The sequence below is a fragment of the Xenopus laevis genome, chromosome 1L (assembly GCF_017654675.1).
Source record: "Xenopus laevis strain J_2021 chromosome 1L, Xenopus_laevis_v10.1, whole genome shotgun sequence".
In the NCBI taxonomy this organism is placed as follows: domain Eukaryota; kingdom Metazoa; phylum Chordata; class Amphibia; order Anura; family Pipidae; genus Xenopus; species Xenopus laevis.
Genome location: NC_054371.1, coordinates 46,137,610 through 46,164,732, shown reverse-complemented (window position 1 = coordinate 46,164,732; position 27,123 = coordinate 46,137,610). Strand labels below are relative to the sequence as shown.

The window sequence follows — 27,123 nt, the reverse complement described above, 5'->3', positions numbered from 1 at the left end:
CAAGAGTAAACAGGCTTTTTTTTAAGAACTAACAGTCCGAGAGCAGCAAAAACATTAGCTCTGGCAGCAACTGTGGGAAAATATTTTAAGGTAAAAGTAATATTTCCTTTTTTTAGGAAAGTAGAAGTGCAGTGATTATAGATAATGGTGAGTACTGTACTGTGTGTTCTAGTAGTTTTATTAGTGTTTTATTAGTAAATCTTCCCCTGCAATTTTTCAATTACTGATTGCAAATCTGTACTGAAATGAGCTGTTTTTGTTGCATGCACTGCATGACTTTCATATGTTCCCTTGTAGGATGGCTTGTTATTATTCCTCGCTGCTTTTCCTTCTCTTGTTCACGTTGGTTTCTGGAGGTGAGTAAAATGAAATGTTTAACAGATTTATATCGTGACTAAAACAAAGTGAGTAAAAGTTATATGGAATGCATATAACATAATTATGGCATGTTTGCACTTCATTTATAACTGTGTAAAACACAATAGTGAAAAATGTAATGATTTTGCAGTTTAAATACGAATTTGCACTCGTTTAGGCATTTTCTTTATAATATCCTTATCCCAAGCACATTAGTAATATCTTAGATTTATGTGCTCTTTTTTCACTTCTCTACTACTTTTTACCTTTCGAATTTTCCTTTTCTGCTTACAATTATTTATTTTTTATCACCTACTTGTTTTAACCTCTTCCCTTCTCCCCTTTTGTATCTTATTTCCTATGTGGAGGCCCATTTATTAAAGGTCAAATTTTAGTGGTATTAGAGCTTTTTGAAACCACGATTAAAGTCAACTTCTCTTAAACCACAAATGCCATGAAAGTGATTAAAAGATATGAAAATCAAAAGCACGAATTAAAAAAAAAAAAACGAATGGTCCGAAAAATATAAATATATCTAAAACCTCAGAGAATAACTAGTGACATTTTTTTTGAAAAACTATTAAAAGTCTGAATTGGTAAAAAAAAAAGGTCCAATATGATCATCGCAGCTACCATTGACTTCTAGGGGAGCTTGACTGCTTTTACTTGGCAAAGTTTTTTATTAGAGTTTTCCATGGTTTTTACACGTGATAAATCTCACATTTTTGGAGTTTTATAGAAATTAGAAAAAAACACAATTTTTTTTAGAAAAAGTGTGATTTGTGGAAAAAATAGAAATACAATTTTAGAAAATCAGCCCCTTAGGATCAGTCCACACGAGCAGATTCGGAGAGATTTAGTCGCCTGGCGACTAGTCGCCTCTTCTTCTGGGCAACAATCTCCCCAAACTGCCTTTGCGTATCTTCCTATCCACTTTAATAAAACGTCGCCTCCGCAAAAGCACACAAGGCACTTCGTTTTCCGAAGTCACCCGAAGTTTCCTCTTGAGGCAACTTTGGGCGACTTCGGAAAATGAAGTGCTGCATGTTCTTTAGCGCAGGCGACTTTTCATTATAGCAGACGGGAAGACACGCAAAGGCAGTTCAGGGAGATTGTTGCCCAGAAGAAGAGGTGATTAGTCGCCAAGCGACTAAATCTCCCCAAATCTGCTTGTGTGGACTGACCCTTAGGGGCAAATTCACTAAGATTCGTAGTTGCGCCAGGCGCAACTTCGCCGCGGTTCGCGGCACTTCGCCAGGCGTAGTTTCGCCAGCGCTCCGCAAATTCACTAAAATCCAAAGTTGCGCACAGGGGTAGCGTAAGGTTGCGAAGTTGCGCTAGCGTTGATTCGCTAAGTGAAGCGAAGTTACGCTAGCGAAGGCTAATTTGCATACGGCGCCAAATTCAAATTTCAATGGAGGAATACGTATCAGCACTACAAATGCCTAGAAAACCTTCAAAACATCAAATAAAAATTTTATTTTGCCCTACACATGTGCCCACTGTATAGGTAAGTTGCCATGAGTCAGGAAATGTAGGGGGAAGGAGGGGAGCCCTAAAAAATTTTTCGATCTTTTTCAGCCTATCACCCATAATGTAGAAAACACGCCAGCGTTTTTTGGGACTTAGAAAAAATTTTGACTTTTTTTGAAGCAATCCCTATCTACGCTATTGCGCTTCGCCTGGTCTGAGGTGGCGAAGGAAGTCTAGCGTAAAAGGTAGCGTTCAGTACACTGCGCGCGTTAGTGAATTTGCGTAGTTACGTCCGTAGCGAAAATTCGCCAGGCTTAAGGGTGCGAAGTAACACTAGCGAATCTACGCCAGCGTTCGTTAGTGAATTTGCGAAGTAACGAAAATGCCCAACGCTAGCGAATTGACGCTAGCGTTCGGCGCTTAGTGAATTTGCCCCTAGATTTTCCATGATCCCCATTTGTCTCCCCCTTTTGACCAGAGCCATTGGAAGGCCCAGAGCAGTGGCTGGGGGGGGTAAGGGGGAATTTTAGGGTGATATGTGAGCAGAATACCTATTTACTCCCTTGGGTTCTTCTAGCAGTCCACCCTGAAGGACTATAAGGTGGCATTTGTAACCCATCTTGTAGCACGGTGAGCCAGGTAGTAGACAAAATAATGTTACCAGAATATTTCTGTTTTGCCAGGATGTATATCAGAGTTGTACCAAGACATATACTGGCAAGGAGGAGACCTTCGCTCTGTGTTTGCACCTGATGTTGAATATTGCCAGCTTGTATGTACTTTTAGCCCACGTTGCTTGATGTTTTCATATCTCCCTGCGAGCTGGCCAAAAGAAAATGAAAGGTAAACTGATGCTAATAGTTATTTACTGTAAATAGCTCATATTGACTAGGACAGCCATAGAAGAAGCAATCTCAGTGCAATGACGGCACAGATGAAGTGCACAAATGAAGTGCACAAATACTAATGACATTTAAATATTTTGACTGCAGGTTTGCATGCTATTTAAAGGAGAGTGCCACAAACATGCTGCCGAAAGTGACATTAACTGGGGTGATCTCTGGCCATTCTTTGAAAAACTGTAAGAGTAAAATAAACGGTGAGCCAAACACGTGAATTTTTATTCTTTATTAGAATTGTCATAAAGTTTTTATGTCCATGCTGAAGCAAAAGCAAAATTTTATTTTTTTTGGTATGTAGCTTAATAAGTATACAAGATTTTTTTCTGTTTCTGAAATACCAAAAGTAAAATGCAAGTGGTGATCAATTTAATTGCAACAGAGTCAGTCATTTGGACTCCATATCCTATATTACTATGGCAGTACTTCTACAATACCATATACTATACCTGTCTCTGTTGCTCTTTGATTAATAGTAAGTGGGCAGATTGGATTTACGGGAGGTTGTGTGAGAAACAAATACAAGTATGGGATCTGTAATCCAGAATCCCATTATTCAGAAAACCCAGAATTACGGGAAGGCCATCTCCCATAGTCTCCATTTTAATCAAATAATTAACGTTTTAAAGTGGTTTCCTTTTTCTCTGTAATAATACAAAAGTACTTTGTACTTAAAGGGGTTGTTCACCTTTGAGATAACTTTTAGTATGATGTAGAGAGTGAAATTCTGACACAATTTGCAATTGATTTTGATTTTTTAGTATTTACTGTTTTTGAGTTATTTAGCTTTTTATTCAGCAGCTCTTTAATTTGCATTTCAAGCAATCTGGTAGCTAGGGTCCAAAATACCCTAGAAACCATGCATTTATTTGAATAAGAGACTGGAATATAAATAGGATAGGCCTGAATAGAAACATGAGTAATAAAAATTAGCAATAACAATACATTTGTAGCCTTGCAGAGCATTTACTTTTTAGAAGGTGTCAGCGATGCCCATTTGAAAGCTGGAAAGAGTCAGAAGAAAAAGGCAAATAACTATAAAAAATAAGCAATGAAAACAAACAGAAAAGTTGCTTAGAATTGGCCACTCTGTGACATACTAAGGGGCACATTTACTAAGCTCGAGTGAAGGGTTCAAAGTAAAAAAACGTCGAATTTCAAAGTTTTTTTTGGGGTGCTTCGATCATCGAATAGGCTACTTCGACCTTCGTCTACAATTTCGAATCGAACATTTCGAACTAAAAATCGTTCGACTATTCGACCATTCGATAGTAGAAGTACTGTCTCTTTAAAAAAAACTTTGACTATCTACTTCGCCACTTTAAACCTACCGAGCACCAATGTTAGCCTATGGGGACCTTCCCCATAAGGTTTCTAAGCTTTTTCTGATCGAAGGAAAATCCTTCGATCGATGAATTAAAATCCTTTGAATCATTCGATCGAAGTATTTGCGGTAAATCCTTCGACTTTGATATTCGAAGTCGAAGGATTTTACTTTGATGGTCGAATATCGTGGGTTAATTAACCCTCGATATTCGACCCTTAGTAAATGTGCCCTAAAAATTATCTCAAAGGTGAACCACCCTTCTGATCCCAATATTGTACTTAATCCCAACTAAAATTTAATCAATCCTTATTGGAGGCAAAAACCAGCCCAATGGGTTTATTTAATATTTACATGATTTTTTTAGCAGACTTAAGCTATGAAGATCCAAATTACGGAAATACTTCTTTATTAGGAAAAGCCCAGATCCCAAGCAGTCTTTATAACAGGTCCCGTACCTGCATATGAATCTCGTGCAAAATTAAATATAGTAAATACTGTACATGTTATTTAGCTATACATGGCACCCACCAAAATTTTTTCTCAGTTTTGGTCTTTGCTTTTTGCTCTGTTGAAGGGGAATGATTGGCTTATCCATTGTACAGTATTTAATGGGACATAGGTTCATTTGGTAGTTGTTTCAGCTGTGCAGAGATACGAGTTCGTGTCCTGTTTGTGAGTAAAGTACAGTTTCTTACCTACTTAAATTCACTCCAGTATGTCAATACTTGGTTGGAACACCTCTAGGCCAGATGAAAGCTGTAAATATTTAGATGAAGGAGCATGGTTAAATGTTTTTATAAGCACAAAACTCATCCCATACATTGGTCACATTTGTTGAATGAAACGTTGAATACAATAAATTGTGGTGACTTTAAAATGCTTATCACTGCCGTTACAAAATGTAGCATTTTAACCCTTTCCTATTGTGACACAGTCTGCCGTGACAAAAATTTCCCTGGAATTGATATGATTGGTACAAACTACAATGTGACTTCAACTGCAAATGTACAGCAGTGCAAGGAAGGGTGTACTAATGACATATACTGTCAGTACTTTACATATGTGACACAAGAGTTTCACAGTGCCCAACTGCGGTGAGTACATTTTATGCTGTTTTTTTTATCAAGAAGAATTCATTGAAATTCATGTATAAAAATGTATTTTGTGTGCTGCACTAATAAAGAGAAGCAGGACACTCAAAATATGAAAAAAATAGAGAATATTTATTCACTTAAAAACCTAACGCGTTTGGACCCTCGAGAACATTGGGGGACTTTGTCAGGGGCACAGAAGTGTGTTTAAAGTGCATTAAATAAGCTATTATTTAATAAAACCTCTAAAATGAATGATTCCCAACTAGTGATGGGCAAATTCACCGGCGTCAAAATTGACATTGGCGACAATTTCGACGACAGCGACAATTTACGCACATTAAAGTCAATGGGCATCCGTTTAATTGTAGCCGGCGTCAGAGTTGACGCCGGCAAATTTTTGTGGCAATTTCACAGATGTATTAGCTGATGGCGAAATGCGCAAATTCGCCGCGAATTAGCGCCTGCTGAATAAATTCGCCCATAACTATTCCCAACACCTCCTATACATAATACTGAAGATGTCCAAAAACGCTCTGCCTGTTCAGTGCAGGATACTAGTGCAACTTTCCTCTTACAGGTCACCACTTTCCTGATATTTATGCTTTTAGTATACAAGAAATGAGGAGAGCACTCAATAAGCATAAATGCTGTGGTTACTTTATTCAATGCCGACCACCAGTACACGACATGTTTCGGGCTTCCTTGCCCTTTACATGTAATATTAATTATTACATGTATAATTAATATTGATTCTTTATAAAGCATACACACGCCAATCATGCAAGCTGCTTTACTAATACATGTTATTTATACAGCATACACATAGCATATACCTACCATAGCTGCATTATTCATATCAGGTATTTATATATCACAAGCATATGCCAGTTGTATTACTAATGCACATTATTTATTGCATGGATACATTCAATTTTCTGTACCTATCATAGCTGCATTGCTAGCATCAATATAACATTAGGCAAAATTAGCATATAAAGGAAAGAAAAGCTTGCATACTGTATATAAGTAGGAAGAGTGTACATTCAGCAATCTATGGTAGATTTCTTAGAAAGTAGCACAGTGAGCTCCACCTTTGTGCATCTTGTAGCAAAGTCCCATGGGTGCAAGGGAGCGGTGGATAGGTCTTAAGGGGCTCATGTGTGTACGTAAGTCCCCATAGCTACAGATTTGATCTGACAAACAGCAGGTTATTGGTCAATGAAGGCACAGAGGAAGCCTTTGGCAGACCCTTGAGTAGTTAGAGACGTCATTCATCCCTCAACTTATGCATGTGTAGATGGAGTGATGGATTTACCATCTGAATAGATTTACCACCATGTCGGTTCTACAGTAGAATCAAAGTTTCTGCTTTTCAGTAATTTGAATTGATCTAAACCTACAGAAGCGTTAATGTCAGGCAAGTTTAGTTACTGACCTCTTATCACCATATCTCCCTTCATAAACACAAACAAGGTTTGTCCATTTTCTCGAAGACTATTTTCCTAGAAAGCCAAATTGTCTTAGCTTATGTAGCACTTAAAAGATTGCTGATGCATTATCTAATGAAAAGTGCTTTAAATCATTCTTTCTAAAATAGTTTCTTGGTACAAAAGATTTCTTGGAAGCTCAGTCTTTATTAAGCCGACAACTGCAAAGATTTATTGCAGATAATGATAGAATCAGCTTGTTTCATTCAAACATCAAGAAGCATCTTTAGACCTTAGCAAGTCTGTAATGTGTGGGAAAATTTTATTATAGGTATGGGATCTGTTTTGGACCTGGGTTTGCTAAATAAGAAGTATTAATGTAATTTGGAGCACCATGCCTTAAAGGGGATGTAAAGGCAAAAAAATAAAATCCCGTTTTTCTTTAATGAAAAAGAAATCTATCTCCAATATACTTTAATTAAGAAAAGTGTACCATTTTTATAAGAAACCTAACTTTAGCCTGTGAAATTCCCCCTTTGTTTTACTTGCTCTGACTGCTGAAGATAGGAAACTTCAGACGGTCCCTAACTGCTCTGCAGGGAAACGATCATACTTTCAAATGGCAGGGGGAGAACTCAAGCAGCTTTGTTTGTTTCCCTGTAGAGCAGCCAGCAACAGTGTAGAGATTTGTATTCACAGATCCAGTGCAATCTGCATATTCTGATTATTAATCTGATTATTTAACAGATAGTCATGCTATATCATCTTCTATGGCAGATATTATTTGACTTGTGCTGTTTTGACAATTTATGACTATTCATAAGCTTAACCTCCCAACTGAAGCCCAGACCACACTGAGCATGTGCATGGTCTTGGTCTTGCAAAGATGTTTAACAAAGTTACAAGCTGACAGCCCCCTGCGGCCAACTTTGAAAGCATAAATCATTTGTTTAATTAGGCTTCTGGTGCAGTAAGTTCATGTTTATGTTTAGTATACAAAATACAGCATTCCTAGCATTATTCTATTTTAGACTTTAGTTCTTCTAAGGCTAATTAAACAAAATCATTTGTTTAATTAGGCTTCTGGTGCAGTAAGTTTATGTTTATGTTTAGTATACACTTAGGGGCCGATTCACTAAGATCGAGTGAAGGATTCGAATGAAAAAAATTCGAATTTCGAAGTATTTTTTTGGTACTTCGACCATCGAATTGGTTAAATTCGTTCGAATTCGAACGAAATCGAACGAATCGAACGAAAAATCGTTCGACTATTCGACCATTCGATAGTCGAAGTACTTCCCCTTTAAAAAAAACTTCGACCCTCTACTTCGGCAGGTAAAACCTACCGAAGTCAATGTTAGCCTATGGGGAAGGTCCCCATAGGCTTGCCTGTGATTTTTTGATCGAAGGATTTTCCTTCGATCGTTGGATTAAAATCCTTCGAATCGTTCGATTCGAAGGATTTAATCGTTCGATCGAACGAAAAATCCTTCGATCGATCGATCGCAGGATTAGCGCTAAATCCTTCGACTTCGATATTCGAAGTCGAAGGATTTCAATTCGAGGGTCGAATTTCGAAGTATTTTTAACTTCGAAATTCGACCCTTAATGAATCTGCCCCTAACATTTCTAGCATTATTCTATTTTATTCTATTCTAGACTTTAAGGCTTCTAAAATAGAATATAATTAATATTGAATTTTTGCCACTAACATACAGAACATTTACGCAGCTTAGTTATCAAATACAAAATACAGGATTGTACAATAGGGCGCTGATCCTTTTGCACCATTTTAACCATTCAGATTTTAGAGGTTTTCAGATTTTTTTTGCTAGTAGCTGTCCAAAAATTTAAATATTTAGAGGTGTAGAGATATTCGTACTTTTTTTTTGGATTGTTCTGTGTTTTTTCTGTTCAGACTTTTTCTGTTCAGATCTTTTAATAATGACATTAATGACATTCGTGCCGGATAACAGATCTTTCCATAATTTGAATCTTCATACCTCAAAGTTTTATCAAAGTCACATTTATCTCAACATTTCCAGCTACAAACTCCAATCTAACCCCCACAGGTTTTTTCTGCGTATTTATTTATTAGATTTTCCCGAAAATTTGCTTTGCAGGAAAAAATCTGATTTTCAAGATTTTTCAGTTTAGTAAATGACCCTCCAAGTCTACTAGAAATTCATGTAAACATCAAATAAACCCAATAGGCTGATTTTGCTTCCAAAAAAAAATTATATTTTAGTTTTGATCAAGTACAAGGTACTGTTTTATTATTACAGAGAAAAAGGAAATAATTTTTAACAATTTGTATTATTTGAATAAAATAAAGTGTATGGGTGATGGTATTTCCGTAATTCAGAGCTTTTTGGATAACAGGATTCCGGATAATTGATCCCATACCAGTACCACTAAAATTCAAACTTTAATAAATGGGCCTCTATGTGTATGACAAAGGGATTTGTTGCATTTCTTCATATGAAGGAGTAAAATAACAATTTTTAGAACTGTAAATGTATATATATGTACTAACTCTGTATTAACATTTGAAATGAACACTTATGCAAATGAATATTAATGATAAGGATTAAACTGAGACAAATTGTTCATTACATATCTTTTCTTTAAACACAGAAACAGGTGCTATTTCAAGTACTCTGGTAAAGGCATGCCAACAAGAATAAGGCTCCTGGATAATGTGATATCTGGCTTCTCGTTAAAAGCATGTGGAAAGTCATCACTAGGTTAACCTTTTCATTTAATCTTCTTGCTTAATGTAATGAAGCAAATGGAGTTTTCTATAAGATTTTGACCAGAAATATATTAACTAGCAGACACTTGGGGGGTTATTTACTAAACTCCAAATGTGAAAACTACTAAAAATCCATGATTTTTTTTTTATAAAATCAGACTTTTAAAAAATAACACTTTTTTCGGAATTTATTAAACTCCGAGGATGGAAAAGTCTGAATCTGAAAATCCGGCATCTCAGATCTGTTGAGGTTGCATATAAGTCAATGCGTGAAGTCCCAATGATTTTTTGCTGTGCGTTGGGTTTCGTGCAATACCCTGAAGTTTTCAGAGTTTTCGGATGAAAATTCCCCAAAAAAAACGTGAAAATCAGATGGAAAAATCCGGAAAAATCGTGTAAATCTGATTTTTTTTTCCCGCAAAGCAAATTTTCGGGAAAATTTAATGATAAATAAGTGTAAAAAACCCGAGTGGATTTGATCAGAGTTTGTAGCAGAAAATATGGAGATACAGACTTTGATAAATAACCCCCTTAATTAATAGCCACACAATACTTTTATAATAAGTATAATCATCATAAAATAGGTATAATCTTTTAAATTACTGATATAGTAAAAGACAATTTATATTGGCAGCTAATTCATCAACCTCTATTTATCAATAAACTGTTCCAAGTGATGCAACAATTTTGCTACAAAAGATCTACTTTTAATTGTCTCGTGGAGGGTGCATTTTTATTTTATATTTAAGAACCTAATTGGCAGATTAAAACTTTTGGGAAATTTCAGACATGCACCAAGCATATTTGCAGTTGCCATACCTGTTTTTCATTTGTGTTGTGAAACTAGTAGGTCTGGAGACAAATGAAATGGCTACCAAGTCTGACTGAAGCAGTGGCGTAACTACCGGTGGAGCAGGGGGTGCAATTGGGCCAAGGCCCCGCACCCCCTCAGTGCGCGCCACTGGATTCCGGTCAAAAATAGCATATGGAGGGGGGCGGGGGTCCCTACTGCGCCGCCCCCCTCTAATAACGTTACTGGACTGAGGAGTATTCTACTATTTTCCCGACAAAATTCATGCACCTTCACCAAAACCGCAATGTGTTTTCCTCAAACTCTCTAAAAACTGCCTTAAATAACTCTTAACGTAAATATTCAGAACAAACTAGTGAACAACCTGTAATTTTTTTTTGTGATATAAATGTTTTTATAGAGCAAGATTTATCAAAATTAGAATTTTTTAATTTTATTTGTATGTGTGCTTATTTAAGCTTGGAATTAAAACGAAACCATGATAAAACCAACTGTGTGAAATCAAATTGTACCCTTCATTTTCAATGAGTCAAATTAATCTCTGAAACTCGAAACTTAAAAAAGAGTTTTGAAAATACAACAGCTATTGAATTCTACATGAATAGCTTTTAGATGCTGATTTTTTTAATTTGTTTTTTTACACTTTTTACAAACATGTCCAAAAGCTCAGTCAAGTTATTTAGAAATGGTGCATTGCAAATTTCTGACTGAAACTGGAATTGATCGTTTAACACAGATGACATTTTTCAGAACCTCACTATATTGTTTTCATTTGGATCAAAAAGGATTTAGGGACTCACAAATAAACTGTGAGAAAAAATATTGAAGACTATTAGTGAAACTGATTTATTAAATGGTTTGTAAACCCAAATATAACATTTTGCATAATAAAAGCTAATCTCATTCTAAGCAATGTTCCAATATACATTAATTTAAGATTTTCAATCATGTTAATTTTATTAATTAAGATTCAGAGATAGAGTTCATGGCCTGCCTGCTATTGGTATTGTGGTGGTGCTAAAGAATGTTTTTTTTTATGGTGTTAGATAGATTTAATGTTATAGATTTATTGTAACAAATGTTCATGAGGTTATAGCTTAGGTGATGTTTTTGGTAGTCTATAACACTTATGTGAAAGTATCACAACAATAATTTTTTCTATAACTGAATTTATTTTTCAAGGTTGCCAAAATGATTTGTTTCAGAACATGGAACTTCCCGGAGAAACCCTAACAAGAGTTTTTGCCCCAGATGTACTCACTTGCCAAAAGATTTGTACATTCTATCCAAACTGTTTGTTCTTTACATTTTTTAAAAAAGACTCAAAAGACCCTTTGCAAAGGTTAGAATAACTTTAATAATCTGCATGTTGTTGTTTGGATCTTCTCTGACAATGCTTTTATGAAAAACAAAGCCTACTGAGTGGTCAGATTAATGTTAAAGCCACAAATATAGAATGTTCATAAAAATAAATAGCACATATGCTAAAAATATATTCTGCCTATTCTTTAAACGAAAAGCCATTATTTTTACCTATAAAGCACTAATAGATCATTGTTTTGTTTTTATTCATAATATTTGCATGAAATCACCTGATTTTAAGGTTGCCACTTGTCTAGGTTTGAAATGGACAGCCCAGTTTTTTGAAAAACTGTTTGGTACAAAACCTCCTGTCTGGTTTCCAGGGTTGCAAAACTGGACACAATTTCATCCAGTAATGGTGGGTAATACCATAGCCCCACCAACAAAGTGCAATTTTGGAAATTGTGATTAACTTTAATTGATGGAAAAGTGCATATGTCTATTATCTCCTAGCCTAAAATTCTAGGTAAATTCTAAATCAGGATGAAACCAAGAGTCTAATAAGACTATGTGATGGAATAGCATTGTTTTATTTCATAGGAAACAAAACTAGTTCTCCCTACCACCAGGTTAAACTTAAAGGGATTCTGTCATTATTTTTGTGATGTAGTTTTTATTATCTAATAATACATTGTTTACACTACAAATAATTCACCCTACCATATATAATTTCATTCCTGAATCAGCAAGTGTATTTTTTTTTAGTTGTGTAGGCAGCCATCTCAGGTAATTTTGCTTGGTCATTTGCTTTCAGAAAGAGCCAGCAATTTGGAACTGCTTTCTGGCAGGTTGTTGTTTCTTATACTCAATGTAACTAATTGTGTCACATTGTGACCTGGATTTTACTATTGAGTGCTGTTCTTAGATCTACCAGGCAGCTGTTATCTTGTGTTTGGGAGCTGCTATCTGGTTACCTTCCCATTGTTCTGTTGTTAGGATGCTGGGGTAGGGGTGAGGGGGTGATATCACTCCAACTTGCAGTACAGCAGTAAAGAGTGACTGAAGTTTATCAGAGCACAAGTCACATGACTGGGGCAGCTAGGAAACTGACAATATGTCTAGCCCCAAGTCAGATTTCAAAATGTAATTTAATTAAAAAAAGCTGTTTGCTCTTTTGAGAAATGGATTTCAGAAGTCTGCTGGAGCAGTACTATTAACTGATGCGTTTTGAAAAAAAAAAAAAAAACAGTATCACAGTATCCCTTTAAGAAACCGCTTGGATGAGTGATAAAACGTTTTCAAGAAAACTGTACTCAGAAAGTTCAGTTTCTTTAGACTTAATTCTATTATTTAATTATATATGTATTTCATTGGTTTCATTCACATCCCTGTAGTTGGTAAATAAACACATCTGTAAAACCTTTAAATACTGAAGTCTAAAATGCAATTGAATGGGTTTATAAAAAGGCAAAGGGTTGATAGTATGCTTCTAAATATCACCTTTAATCTTTCTTAGGAATGTTTGCTATGTAAGAACATCCACCAAAGGGATACCTGATGAAGTAATAAATAAAGAACACACTATATCTGGCTTTAGCCTTCTGTCTTGTAAATTTAGTCCCTCAGGTAATTGAAACTCCAGATTAACATAGCATACTTATTACATTTTAGCATTTGGTGCATATCTTATATTTAATCCAATTTTTCTATTGCAGTGTGCCCATTGACTATGCTGTCTGACTCAGAGTTCCTCGGAGATGAGCTGCTTGTAGAAGAAGTCAGCGGAGAGAAAGAATGCCAACAAGCTTGCACTAATAATATTCGCTGCCAGTTTTTTACCTATGGACCAGTGAAATCTGGTTGCCTGGAGAAAAAGTGAGGAATAGATCTATGATAAAGCTATAAGATGTGTCACAAAAGGTAGCATCAATGTGAGAGTAATTGGCCATGAATAAAGAATTCTCAACCTGAAAATCTATACCAATTTAAGATCATGATTTTTCTATTATTTATAAATGATTTCACATTGTTTTCACCTGGTGCCCAGATACATCATATCTAATGAAGCATACCTGCATTTCATATATGGAGGAATTCTATCGCTCGACTCACTGCATCATGTGCATAAATGTGTCCAATAGCAGCCTATGGGAATGTCACGCAATTTGAGAAAAATGTTCTCTTTGTGCATGACAAAATGAACTTGAAAAATAATACATTTGAGAAATTAACGCTGCAGTGAAAAAAAAGAGACTGTTTTGTGTTTTAATTAAAGAGAGATCAATCAACACAAAACTGTACATTTAGGTGTAGTTACAGCAAGATGGTTTAGTTGTAGTTACAGCAAGATGGGTTTATTTATCAATAAACAAGTCAAATGAGTACTTTAATATTTAACTATTTTGGTATTACTTTTCCTTTAATTAAAAACTCACTACATTTCATAAAAGTACATATCTGTACATCCATCCTTCACCCTCCCCAGCTAAACATTGTTTAGAAACCTAATACAAATAAATACCAAAAGACAAATATTGTTGCCTTGCTCTATGTGAATAATCTTTTTCATGCATGTTCATGTTTTGCTTAGGTGCAAATGCCACATGAAGATATCTTCCAATGGGTTGCCAACTGGTATACGGCACGGGAACGGCGGCATATCAGGATTTTCTTTAAGGCTGTGTAAAATGAAATCTGTCAAAGGTTGGAACAATCTTTGTTCTGCTAACTTTTATTAGAGCTGAATTTGAATTAAGGGGGCACAGGCCAGCCCTGTTGTGGTCTGTATATTCTGGTGCTCCCTTAACTTAGACATTAGATGATGGGTAGAGGACAAGAGGGAGGATGCCTATGTCTCCCAACCCTTACAAATACAGATGTGCTGAAGCAGAGTACAGAGACCAGGGGGAATTCTGCAACAGGGAATGGCAGTGGGCTCAATACAAAGAAGAAACTTATTGTTCTTGTTTTTTGAACTTTGTAGACTCCATTGGAGGTTATAAATGACCTTTAATGTTTTCATTTTAACATTAAATAAAGGATGATGACAAATGTGCTTTGTGTCAACCACTGTTGAGTTGCTACCATCAGATGTAGCCATGAAGTCAGTAGAATTTGATCATTAAATATCTAAAGAGGTCATTTAAAGGAAAACTATAGCCCCAAAATGAATACTTAAGCAACAGATGGCATATGAAAGAATCTTACCAAACTGGAATATATATTTAAGTAAAAACTGCTCTTTTACATCTCGTCTTGAACCACCATTTCATGACTAGAAATACTACAACTCTACATTTACTTAGGGTCGAAGTTAAATCCTTCGACTTCGAATATCGAAGTCAAAGGATTTAGTGCTATTCGTTGGATCTAATGATCTAACGAATAATCAAACGATTAAATAATCCTTCGAATCGAACGATTCGAAGGATTTTAATCCATCGATCGAACGATTTTCCTTCGATCAGAAATTGGCTAGAAAGCCTATGGGGACCTTTCCCATAGGCTAACATTGATGCTCGGTAGGTTTTAGGTGGCGAAGTAGGGGTCAAAGTTTTTTTAAAGAGACAGTACTTCGACTATCGAATTGTTGAATAGTCAAACGATTTTTAGTTTGAATCGTTCGATTCAAAGTCGTAGTCAAAGGTCGAAGTAGCCAATTCGATGGTCGAAGTAGCCAAAAACATACTTCGAAATTCAAGTATTTTTTATTCTATTCCTTCACTCGTGGTAAGTAAATGTGCCCCTAACTGTATTGTGGATTGTGGAAGCAAAAGACACAACTCTGTCTGTTAATTGGCTCATGTGACCTGACATGTATGGTTTGTGTGGTATGTTTGTGTGCACAGTAAATCGTACAATCCCAGGGGGTGGCCCTTATTTTTTAAAATGTCAATTTTCTATTTATGATTACCCAATTGTAATGGTTTTACATATAAGTTGTTTTATGCAATATCATTTTATAGAGACCTACATTTTTTGGGGGTATAGTTTACCTTTAATAATGACCCATTGCAAATTCTAGATCACTAAGAGGTGCAAAATTTTACCCCTTAGTGCTCATTGTTCAAGCATCATTACATCAGGCTCTTTTATGCACTCTGCACCTCGTGCTGATGCACAGAGCCAGTGGACATAAGACAGCCATGTCCTTGCCATAACTATGATTTGCAACCCGTGCTGGTTGTCACTCTCTAACCTGTATTTCTGAGTCACATGCAAGTAAAGTGGATGCCTGCAAGCTCCCCTCCCAAACTCTCATGAATACCCATACTGTGTTCATTTGCGAAGTGCAGGTCTTTGGGCAAGTGCCTGTGCCTTTTGGTGTCCAAGTGGAAAGCAATGCAACATGTTATATTTTACACAAAACATCACCTGTACCTGTAGTCTCTGTAACATTTTTTCTATTTCTAGGATGTGGAGAGCCAAGTGAACATGCAAATAGAATTGTTGGCGGTACTGATAGTGTACTTGGGGAATGGCCATGGCAGGTTTCCATGCACCTCCGACTTGGTGCCAGTTACAAAAAGCATGCATGTGGTGGATCTATTATAAGTAACCAGTGGATAGTAACTGCTGCACACTGTGTGGCCCTGTAAGTATATCCCCAAAATACATCATCTCAATTAAATGGGTCTCTCAGCTTTAAGTTAACTTAGAAGTTGTAGAATTGCCAATTCTAAGCAACTTTACAATTGGCCTCATTTTTTTATATTTTTTTTAATTATTTGCCTTTTTCTTCTGACTCTTTCCAGCTTTCAAATGGGAGTCACTAACCCCATGTAAAAACCAAATGCTCTGTAAGGTTTCACATCTAGGGCCAGATTTATCAAAGTGTGAGTTTAGATATTAATAAATAGAAACTCACCCACGACCTATTCATCCCTGTGGGATTTTTGGAAGCGTATTTATCAAATGGTGAGTTATACCTTTCACCCATTGATAAATATGCTTTTAACAATCCCAAAGGAATGAATAGAAGGGTTGTGAGTTTTTATTTATTAAAATCTAAACTCACATTTTGATCTGCCCCTTATTGTTAATGCTACTTTTTTTTTGCTTCTTTTGCAAGATGAAATAGGTGCACTATAGCTTTTACTGTTCATGTAGCTCTGCAGTGTAGCTTATTTCTGTGACAGTTTATTCGTGTGACTTTAATACAACAGTTCTTCACGGAGGACTTACCCTGAAATGTAGTTCACATACTTAGTCTTTTTATTGTCTTTCAACCTTTTTAATTTAGAAAGCTTAATCCTTGGGATATTGTGTGCAAAGATAATTTCATTTTATGCAGTCTCCACTGATCCTAAGCCGTGCCTTCTTCAATCACCTTGGTGTTTAAACTAAATCCTTGAATGCTTGAGCCAGCCTTAATACATTCTCATTCTTACTAGCGGTCACATTAAGTATCTCGCCTTATTATGTGTGAATATGATTAACCTCCGTCAAAAGACACATCGTATCAATTGATTGCAGTATGAATTTTCTGAAAGCCATAATGAATTGCAAACAGTTCACAGAACTCTGTAAAATAGGCTCCCGTTTATTTAACAGGTTCCAGGATAGCACAAGCCAATTTCTTGATTAATAATTGGTCGATGGACTAATATATTGTAGTGAAGTCTCTAATAAAAATGCAGTTACCAATTTTCCACTGCTCGTCTTTCATGATTAAAATCTGGTCCTTGCAAGCTAGGGGGCATTCTAGTTGAAATGTAGGTGCCACACTCTTACCACTGTACAGAATAACATATTTTTTTCCCTGTCCCTAGTTACTGGATGATATAAATCTCATTAAAGGAACAGTAACACCAAAAATTAAAATATCATTTACTGTTGTCCTGCACTGGTAAAACTGATGTGTTTGCTTCAGAAATACTACTATAGTATTCATATTTACAAGCTGCTGAGTAGCAATGGCGGAAATTGAAAAAAGGCTATATGGCACAGGATAAATAGAGGATAACAGATAACATTATGTTCTACGGAGCTTATCTGCTGTGTAACCTGAGCCTTTTCTCCTTTGAATGACTGCCCCCATTGCTGCCCCATCAGCTTATTTATATAAACAATAGTAGTGTTTCTGAAGCAAACATAGCAGTTTAACCGGTGTAGGGCAACACTGCATAATATTTGTATTCCTTTAAAACACTTTCATTTTTTGATGTTGCTGTTGCTTTAATGAGTACAGCATAAGGACAGATCATGTATGGGGCCTGTTATGCAGAATACTTGGGACCTGGAGTTTTCTGGATAAGGTATATGTCCTTAATTGGGATCTGCATCCCTTAAATCTACCAAAAATAATCTAAACATTAATTAAACCCAATAGTATTGTTTTACCTAGTGATGCACCGAATCCAGGATTCGGTTCGGGATTCGGCCAGGATTCGGCCTTTTTCAGCAGGTTTCAGATTTGGCCGAATCCTTCTGCCTGGCCGAACCGAATCTGAATCCTAATTTGCATATGCAAATTAGGGGCGGTGAGGGAAATCTCGTGAAGTAAAAAATGTTTCCCCTTCCCATCCCTAATTTGCATATGTAAATTAGGATTTGGATTTGGTTCGGTATTCGGCCGAATCTTTGGCAAAGGATCCAGGGGTTCAGCGAAATCCAAAATAGTGGATTCGGTGCATTCCTAGTTTTACCTCCCATAAGGATAAATTATATGTTAGGATCAAGTACAAGGTAGAGTTTTATTTTTACAGAGAAAAAGGAAATCATTTTTAAAAATCTGAGTTATTTTATTAAAATGGAGTTTATATGGGAGATGGCCTTTGGATCTTTCTGGAAAACAGGTTTCTGTATAATGCATCCCATACCTGTACTGCATTCTTTTTTATTTTTTAATTCCTTTTTTAACACCTAATTTCTCATTTAGAAATGTAACCCCCAACGTGAATATGCCTTTAAATGTTGTTTTCACCCTTGTATCAATTTTACATTTAGTTATATGTATTGCTATGCACAGTTTTACTTTTCCACCAAGTGTTTGTGTTTTCTGGTATGAGGAGTGGAGTATTAATTCGTTTTCTTTTGTTTTTGTCTTCCCTGACTTTTTTTGAAGGGGGTTCACCTTGTAGTTGTATCCAAAGCTAGGTTGCTGTAGTCCATCAATTGTCAGAATTTAATTACTTACAAAACAAATAAATGTATCCCCCATAAATATTCCTTGGATTCTTATAAATCTGTCAAATAGTGTTTTCAATGCTATTGAAACAGATTTTGTGGCACATAAATATGTCTTTATCATGAATATGTGAGCATCATTTTACTGTTTAATTGTACCAATAATGTACATTCTTTAGGTATCCCCAACCTCAAATGTGGATTATTTATAGCGGATTTGTAAGAATATTGAATATAACAAAATCGACACCATTTTCTGAATTGGAAAAAATAATAATTCATCCTCATTACACCGGAGCTGGAAATGGGTCTGACATTGCCCTGCTAAAACTCAAAACACCAATCGTATTTAATGGTAAATATGGGCGATTTGTGTTCATGCTTTAGATGACAGATATAAGTATGTAGTTATGTATTGTACTGATGGATTTAAAGTGCAATGAGTCAGCTGTTGTATTTGCAAATAGTTGCTAGAAGAGTGTTTGTCATCTGTAATGTTCTAACGTGTGGTGGAGGCTTGTGCAGTTTTTGCATTCCAAAACAAATCTGCCACAATTATGTGTTTGTATATTGCTTCTGCTTATTTGAGGATAAGATTTAAAGAACTGCTAAGTAAGGTCCATGTAAAAAAACACCAGCAACACTGTGCTCTCTGCATCTTAAATCACTTCATTTCATGCCTCCATTCTTTAGTCTACACCATCATACTTTCTTTTTTTGGGTAGTAAGCTAAGCCCCAAACCCTGTGCATGTTTTGTAATATGCATTTATATTTTCTGCACTTATTAATAACATGGGTCACATGGCAAGCCATGTCATCGCTGATTCCTATTTGCCATCTAAAGAGTTCAACGGTCCAATAGGAATCACAGTGCCGTACTGCCAAGGAGATGCAGGGTTATTTAAAGAATCATATTACAGTAATTATTTACCTACATGTAATACACTATTGGGCACATGTAATAGGTGTGTAAAGGTTTCAAAATGTAGTATTCACTGGCCAGTTATCACATTATAAATTTTAATTTATGTCTTTATATTCACTGCACACTGGTGCAAACTATAAAATTAACACCCTTTTCAGTTGCCAATGGAACCGTAAAATGCAGGTTAATAAATCCCAGGTATGGGTATGGGTCCTGTTTGCCAGAATGCCTGGGACTTGGGGTTTTCCAAATAAGGGATGTTTCCATAATTTGACTTTTATGCGCTGGACTAGAAAATCTGCCTCTTCCTTTGAGAGGTGGAGGAAGGGGATAGCCTCCAGAAATTCAGTAAAATGCACTAAAGATATTAAGATTTCCCTCCGGAGTGTCAGTCAGCTCCCATTTTAGCATCCCTAACCCTCGCTATCCAAATTTGGGTGTTTCTGGTTGAGGCCAGCCTTGCAAGAAGTTTTCCAGCTTTATCCCCTTGATCGAATATTTTTTGGTCTGTGTATAGGAGTTTCTTCCTAGTCAGCACAGTTTGGGCAAGCTCAAGTGACCTTTGTGCCTGGCATAGATTCAGGTGCGTGTCCACACTGGGAGATTGAGTATGAGTCACCTCTGCCTCCCTAAATTTTGTATGTGCCTCCTCAGCTTTGGCATTCCTTCTAACTGCTGTAATTATGTTGATCAGCACACCCCTAGCTACTGCTTTAGAAGCCTCCCATAGGACATCAGGTGGAGCACTATTCTGATTGGTGTCCCGTTAACTGCATATTCCTCTTGGGAGCATTCCCTAATTTTTTCATTGGTTAACCACATGGGGCACAGACGCAAGGTTGATCGCCCTTTATTGCCCTCCGTGCGAATGGTAATGGCCAGAGGAGAGTGGTCGGAGAATGCTCTAGTTAGGTACTCTGCTGACACAGTTAATTGGGCAAAGTCAGCCGAGGCTAGAGCCAAGTCTATGCGAGATAGGGTGGCATGACTAGAGGAGTGACATGAATATTGTCAACTATCTGGATGTTTCCAGCGCCAAAGCTCTATGAGGCTGAGAGCATCAGCCCAGCGCCTTAACCCCTGCCCCTGTATGGATGTTTGGCTTAGTCTGTCTAGGCTAGCACCACGTATAGCTTTGTAATCTCCCATTATGCATAGTGGGGCAGGTGGAAATGAGCAAAGAGCTGCATATATATACGCTCCATTAGTGCAACTGAAAAGGGTGGAGGACAATATACATTGGCCAACATAAGGAGTTGGTTAGCTACTTTACAGTGCAACACTATATACCTCCCATAAAAATCAGTTTTGATACCAGAGAACTCAAAGGGAACTCCTTTCTTGACCAGTATGGAAACTCCCGTGGAGTGGGTCGAGAAGGGTGCATGATGTGCTACCCAATGCCTTCTTAGTGAGAGGAGCTTTTGGCCCACGAGATGGGTCTCTTACAAGAGGAGAATCGCTGGCTTATATTTTTTAATACAGTCAAAAATTTGAGCTCTTTTAAACTTACAGTTTAATCCCATGGTGTTCCAGGAGACTAATGTTAACAATTGCGTACACATTTAGCCGGTAGGGGTCTCTTTAGGGGAGTATATCCCCTGTGGCGACATAGCCCTGGTGAGATACCTTTAGTACGTTTGCATGCATGAAGAACATGACCATTGCTAGCAAAGCATATTGATGAACCATACAACAGAACAATCAACAAATTCTGTCCCAGAAAAACCCTAACCCGCCCTGCCCAACCCCCCTACATCGGTGGGCCTAGACCCCAACATAACAGAAGCAACTTCTAGGGGGAGTAGTTAGGCTAAACTGTAGCCATTTGCCTCCCAGTCTTGTACCAATATATTGTTTGAGCAATAACTAGAGTCCCTGGCACCAGATGAGACATCCTGAGTGGAGCATTAAACAGGGGGGCGCAGCTGAGAGCTTCTAATGTATTATTACTGCTAAAACAAGAAAGCATATCTAAAGGGAACAAAAAGGTACCCTAGATCCTTGAATGCTAGGAGGAAGCAAATACACACTCAAACAAATTAAAACATTATTTCATATAAAGCACCAACACTATTGGACTTTATTCTATATCTAGAAATTGTTGGTACCGATGTACAGCCAACACCCTGCTGATTTTGGCCTAATAGGCATATGCAGGCCGAACCATGTCAGTAGGATCATGCACTGTGGTCTTTAACACGAGTCCCTGTCCCAGTGGAGCTTACAATCTAAGATTCCTGTTACATTCCCTATGGTCAATTTTATATCATTAACCTGCCTATATGAATGAAAGGAAACCCATACAGACAGAACACACACACTCTTTGAAGATAGTGCCCGAGCCAGAATCAAAGTTATTACCTCCCATTGCTGCAAGGCAGAAGATCTAATCACTGAGCCACCATTCCTATAGTACAATAGCATTTGGGGGGGACATGGGTTGTTTTTCCACGAACCTTTCATTTACTCTGAAATGCCCCAAAATAGAATAAAAAAAATTCAGGTCAAGTGGAGGGGGTTGTTTTAAGTGCAGAAATCTGTAACTGTATATTTTCTGTTCTTTCCTATTTGTTTAATTTCAGATCATCAAAAAGCAATCTGCCTTCCACCAAGTGAAGCGACTCTTGTACTTCCTAATTCATGTTGGATAACTGGATGGGGTTACACTGAAGAAACGGGTATGTGCTTGTATAGCAGCTGCAGTAGTGTCCTTATTTTACTTGTCTTGCCTTGTGATGTGCAACTGGGCAATTCCCAGGATAAAACACTGCACAGATTGATGTGATTACCGTGGCTAAATATTAGACTGGTGTTGCATTATGCTTGCATTTACTGTATTGTATAGTTTTTATATAAATTTAATCCCGGACTGTTCTCCCTGGTTATGTTAGTTGTGTTCCTCCTGTTCCTTGTGTAACTCCTAGGCCTGGCAAACCATGTTGATCTCTAACTAAACCAATGCATGGATCATGTTTGTGTAGGGGTATGGGGAAGTCGTTCCATATACAGTTGCAAGACTTAATTTGCTTTTTTTCTAAGGAATATTCATATCTACACAATGCTGCAAATTTAAGGAATTTTTTGGGTGATGTATTATCAAAAAAAATGATTTAATTCTTTTGGCTGCAATCAAACAAACAGTGATGCAGTCCTCGTCCAACAACTCCTTGTCCAACAAGTAGGTTCAAGTGGACAATCCGATTATTGGCTCTAGGACAAATGACCAGATCAACCCAATTTGGCCCAAAAACATGGATGGCCAAGTCAGACCCAGATCTCATCATTTGGCGACCTCTCCAAACATGCACATGGTTACCTCTCCAAACATGCACACCTGCCCCTGTATGTCCACTTCAACACAACTAGCAACATATAAATGACTTTAGTTATACAGTCTACTGACCAGATGTATAAACACCACAAGTAGCTGTTTTTGCAGGTGATGGAGGGGGGAGGGTTGATTAAAACTAATGCAATCAGTTGGTTTCGATTTTGTTACATTTTGCTTATATGGCACGTTATAGGATGGATGAATGGTGCAAATAAATACTTTATTTTGTCTTTATTTGTAGGAAGCCCTGGCAATGTTCTTCAGAAGGCAGAAGTGCCCCCAATTTCAACCGAGGAGTGTCAGGGCAGCTATGTGGAGACAAGGATTGATAAAAAGGTCCTTTGTGCTGGATATAAAAGTGGTAAAATAGATGCTTGTAAGGTAAGTGAGAGACTGTATGGTGCTGGATATGTCTGTAAATGCAGTAGAGCAAGGAGGTGGGGTTATCACAGAGCCCCTACTACATTAGACTGAAAATAGAAGGTAGTGGCATTTTAGATTACAATTTTTTTCATCCCATGACATTTTAAGGCTTCAAACATTAGTTTAAATAACTCACAGTCTGCACATTCCCTAACATTTCTTGTTGTGAATTACAAAACACCAGCAGAGCCCCTAATCATTTATTTTATGTATGAACATGCTGACTACCTCAATGGGATTTTAACAATGGCTTTCCTTAGATAAATGGTAATTACAATTGACATGTGCTGATAAATCTGCCATTGTTTGAAATAAGAAGAAAGGACACATGCATTTGTAACCCAAGGATCGGCAAGTGAATCTGTGTTACCACAGTAATAATCACTTTCTAACATATACTGTATATAATGCAACAGGGTTATTCCCAATCACCTCAGGCTACATGTGGGGTTCCTCATCTTCAGCGGAGGCACACTGTTATTTATTAAAGCTACAGCGTTAGATCACAGTCTGTGCAGTAGAAATAGCAGTGTCCCTTTCAATACACATATATGTTGTTTAGCATTATTTTAAATTTGCCCAGCTGAATACAACCAGTATTTTGCCATTTTTGGCTCAATATTTGATTTAAAAGTAAATTAATTTTAGAAATTAAAAGCTTCAGAGAGATTGGAGGCACATCTTCATTCAAGGGGGCACCCCCACCCCCCAGCATGAGAGAGGTGGCAACATTCATTAGTGTAGAGAGCACAGATGTGCTTTCTACAAATAAAAAAAACAGAAAATGAAAATTTGGCTGAAAGTTAGCAGTGTTGGCTTTTTGCCACCCCTACCTTATGCCAGAAAAGCCACTGGCCAATAGAGTCCTGCGCGGGTCTAGTTCAGTGGACTCGCGCCTGTCCCAGATCTGACCCGCTTACATGCACAGCTGCTTGTTCACAGGGCAATCCAAACCAGCCTGAAAACAATCGCTACATTTTCAGACCTGCTTCCCTGCCGAGAACCATGCGATCCCAGAAATTCTGGGCTATTTTACATAAAATATAACATCTGAGAGAGCATTGTTTGCCAGTACCCTTAAATTCAGGACCTGTGATTTATTTTTGACTATATGACCTTTAGATATTGATGGAAAAAAAAATCTTGAATTTTAATAAATATGCTCCCAATACTTTTGTAACTTTTGCTTTGGTAGTGTATAGGTATTCCAGACACACAAGGTAAAACACTCATTGTGCGGCTGCTTCATAACTTTCTGGCCGTGCCATACATTTTATAGGGAAAGGTTCCTGTGAAACAGCATGTGTTCTACTTGTATAAAGAAGAAACTCTTTTGTCCCTCAGTTTAAAATAGGTAGTATAATATAGAGCCACAAAACAGGATTTCAGCAAAGTAAAAGTGAGAATCCAATCATCTACAAAGCTTTCTGGGGCAAGCGGGACAAAGCATGATTTCGTTAGAAAAAGGTTTAGTTTAGCATTTCTAGCAGATCTAAGTGAAGGCTTCTACCGGTTTGACATCAAAGTTACGTATATTGCACTACATCAAAACTCTGTGCAGAAAAGAGCCTTCATCAACAAGCTACATCAGAGGGAAAACAGCTTAACAGACAACCCTTCTGGCCACAAAAAAACAGTTGTTGGCAGTATAGTTATATCTGTAGATGCGTGTGTGTAAAATAGTGCTGAAGCACATAAAACTGTTAAAGGAATAATTAACTAAAAGTGAAATAGCTTTGCATAGCACAACTGAAATAAAGGCTGGAACTGTTCATTCCTCAATTCATTTCTCCATGAATGGTGCATTTAAAAACAGGTTTTTGACCACCACTGCCAGAAAACAGCAATGGTCAGACCCAGCTCTCTAGTTGCTCAAGTGAGCATTTTCCAATAATACAGGGCGATACAGTGCACTGAAAGATTCAGTTTGCAAAAATATTGCACATTTGTCCCCCTGCTCATCAATTCTTCCTCATTTTCATGTCAACAAGGACATTTTTATTATGTTGATAGCCTAGGCAAATATAAGGCTGCCCTTTGGTGTCATCCCTGATATCAAACAGCTCCACTCATTCACTACACATGCACCGGATGACTGATACCTGCTTAGTAATACTTACTCCTGTTTTGTAGATTCAACTGAATAAGCCTTAGAAAGCTAAGCAAGGATTTAGCAAACAATCCATGATTTGAGCCACATCTGCTCTTCTCTGTTCTAGCTATACATTACAGTAGGGAAGAGACAATGGAGTTTAAGTAAGACTCTAGAATCTGCTAGAAATTATTTGTCATATTTTTTTTTTAAAATTCTATATAAATGAACAGGAATTTCACTGTATATTACTACTTTGGCATTTCAGGGGGATTCTGGGGGTCCACTTGTCTGTGAGGTGGATGAGATATGGTATTTAACCGGCATTACAAGTTGGGGTGAAGGATGTGCCCGTCCTGGGAAGCCCGGAGTTTACACGAGAGTGTCAACATTTACCAACTGGATTCTCGAACACACGAAATTGTAAGACAATTTACCCGTGCTTGGTTTTCGATTTTATCAGAAATCAGGAATAAGCACCTAATTTTCAGAAAACATTTCAGTTCTTGAATCTCCGGATGTATATATTTCCCTTTGATTCTTTTTGAAACATCTCTGTATGTTTTTTTTATTCTTCTGCTGATTCTAAACCAACAAATAAACTGTATACATTACATATATAATCTCTAATAATAATGTCTCATTGCTAGAATATTGTACTATGCATTATTGCCTCCATTTTGTCTTCTAGATTTACCGGAATATGTGCTTCGTTTGTATTGCCCACATGAACCCAGTTCAATGCAAGCCACACATATCAAAGCACAGGTTTAGTGAAAAAATAGTTTTGCTTTTCTAGATGGAAAATACTGTAGACACATTTCTTAGGATTACTGCCTCATTATACTAATGATTCTCTTCTGTCAACTAGGAAACTCTTGGCCATTGTGGAACTTTCCCGAATAGCTGGCAGTTAGCACAAGGCTCTTCTCTGTCTTCTTGCTCCTGACATTTCATTGTCTATGTGTCTCAATGATGGACAATCTAGGGCACTGGTCTAAGGGACACCCATGTGAAGAGTGGTGCCAAAATGCAAAAAAAAAGCTATTTAACTTTTTGCATGGTCTCTGCTTTCATGAAAATCCATTGTCAAGCAAGTCATAAAAAAGGCTCTTAAAAGATAGACTTGTAGGCTGTGGTAGTCCAAGAAGCACTCACACACCCTGGCCTTCACCAAAAGAAGAAACCCCTGGTGCACAGCGAAATGGAGGAAACAGCAACCTCACTATCCAGTAGCGACAAGAATTCACAGGCAAACAGGTAATGCAAGCAAGTTAGACCTTCAAAATCCATTGAAAATCCATTGTCAAGCAAGTCATAAAAAAACCCTACCCCCTCCCGTGTGTTGCCCACCCTCCCTCCTCCCCCCTGGCCTACCCGTCCCGCTGGGCAAATGCCCCTAACTTGTTACTTACCCTTCTGCGCAGGTCCAGTCCAGGGAGTTCACAGACGACATCTACTTCCACACGATCTTCTTCCTGCTTTCAAATGCTCCTACTGCGCATGCGCCGTTCAAAGCAGGAAGAAGATCGCGTGGAAGAAGATGTCTTCTGTGAACTCCCTGGACTGGACCTGCGCAGAAGGGTAAGTAACAAGTTAGGGGCATTTGCCCAGCGGGATGGGTAGGCCAGGGGGGAGGAGGGAGGGTGGGCAACACACGGGAGGCTGCAATAAATCTTAAGCAAGGTCTAACATGCTTGCATTACCTGTGTGCCGGTGAATTCTTGTCGGTATATAATAGCAATAGGCAATAGAACTTGGATTGCTCAGCTCAT

At 37.5% G+C, this 27,123-nt stretch overlaps 1 protein-coding gene across 2 annotated transcripts; it reads left to right on the top strand.

Moving 5' to 3' along the window:
• The first annotated feature begins 7 nt into the window (after positions 1-7).
• klkb1.L (kallikrein B1 L homeolog) lies at positions 8-26,597 on the top strand. 2 transcript variants are annotated; one of them, XM_041580934.1, is made up of 16 exons: positions 8-90; positions 298-356; positions 2,514-2,673; positions 2,823-2,929; positions 4,991-5,150; positions 9,215-9,324; positions 11,326-11,485; positions 12,962-13,071; positions 13,161-13,320; positions 14,036-14,148; positions 15,859-16,039; positions 18,753-18,928; positions 22,085-22,180; positions 23,075-23,214; positions 25,617-25,771; positions 26,040-26,597. In XM_041580934.1, exons 2-16 carry the CDS (start codon positions 299-301, stop codon positions 26,077-26,079), a joined length of 1,926 nt encoding a protein of 641 aa, XP_041436868.1. In that variant the 5' UTR covers positions 8-90; position 298; the 3' UTR covers positions 26,080-26,597. The 2 variants fall into 2 exon arrangements, with proteins under 2 accessions (XP_041436868.1, NP_001086768.1); NM_001093299.1 differs by lacking the exon at positions 26,040-26,597 and having other exon boundaries at positions 47-90; positions 25,617-25,966.
• The last annotated feature ends 526 nt before the right edge of the window (positions 26,598-27,123 follow it).

Bases quoted from the DNA above. Each gene is read 5' to 3' on its own strand.
- klkb1.L (XM_041580934.1), top strand. From the start codon at position 299: ATGGCTTGTTATTATTCCTCGCTGCTTTTCCTTCTCTTGTTCACGTTG. The intron at 5,151-9,214 runs GTGAGTACATTT...CTTTAAACACAG, and splicing joins TTTCACAGTGCCCAACTGCG to AAACAGGTGCTATTTCAAGT. The intron at 18,929-22,084 runs GTAAATATGGGC...GTTTAATTTCAG, and splicing joins AACACCAATCGTATTTAATG to ATCATCAAAAAGCAATCTGC.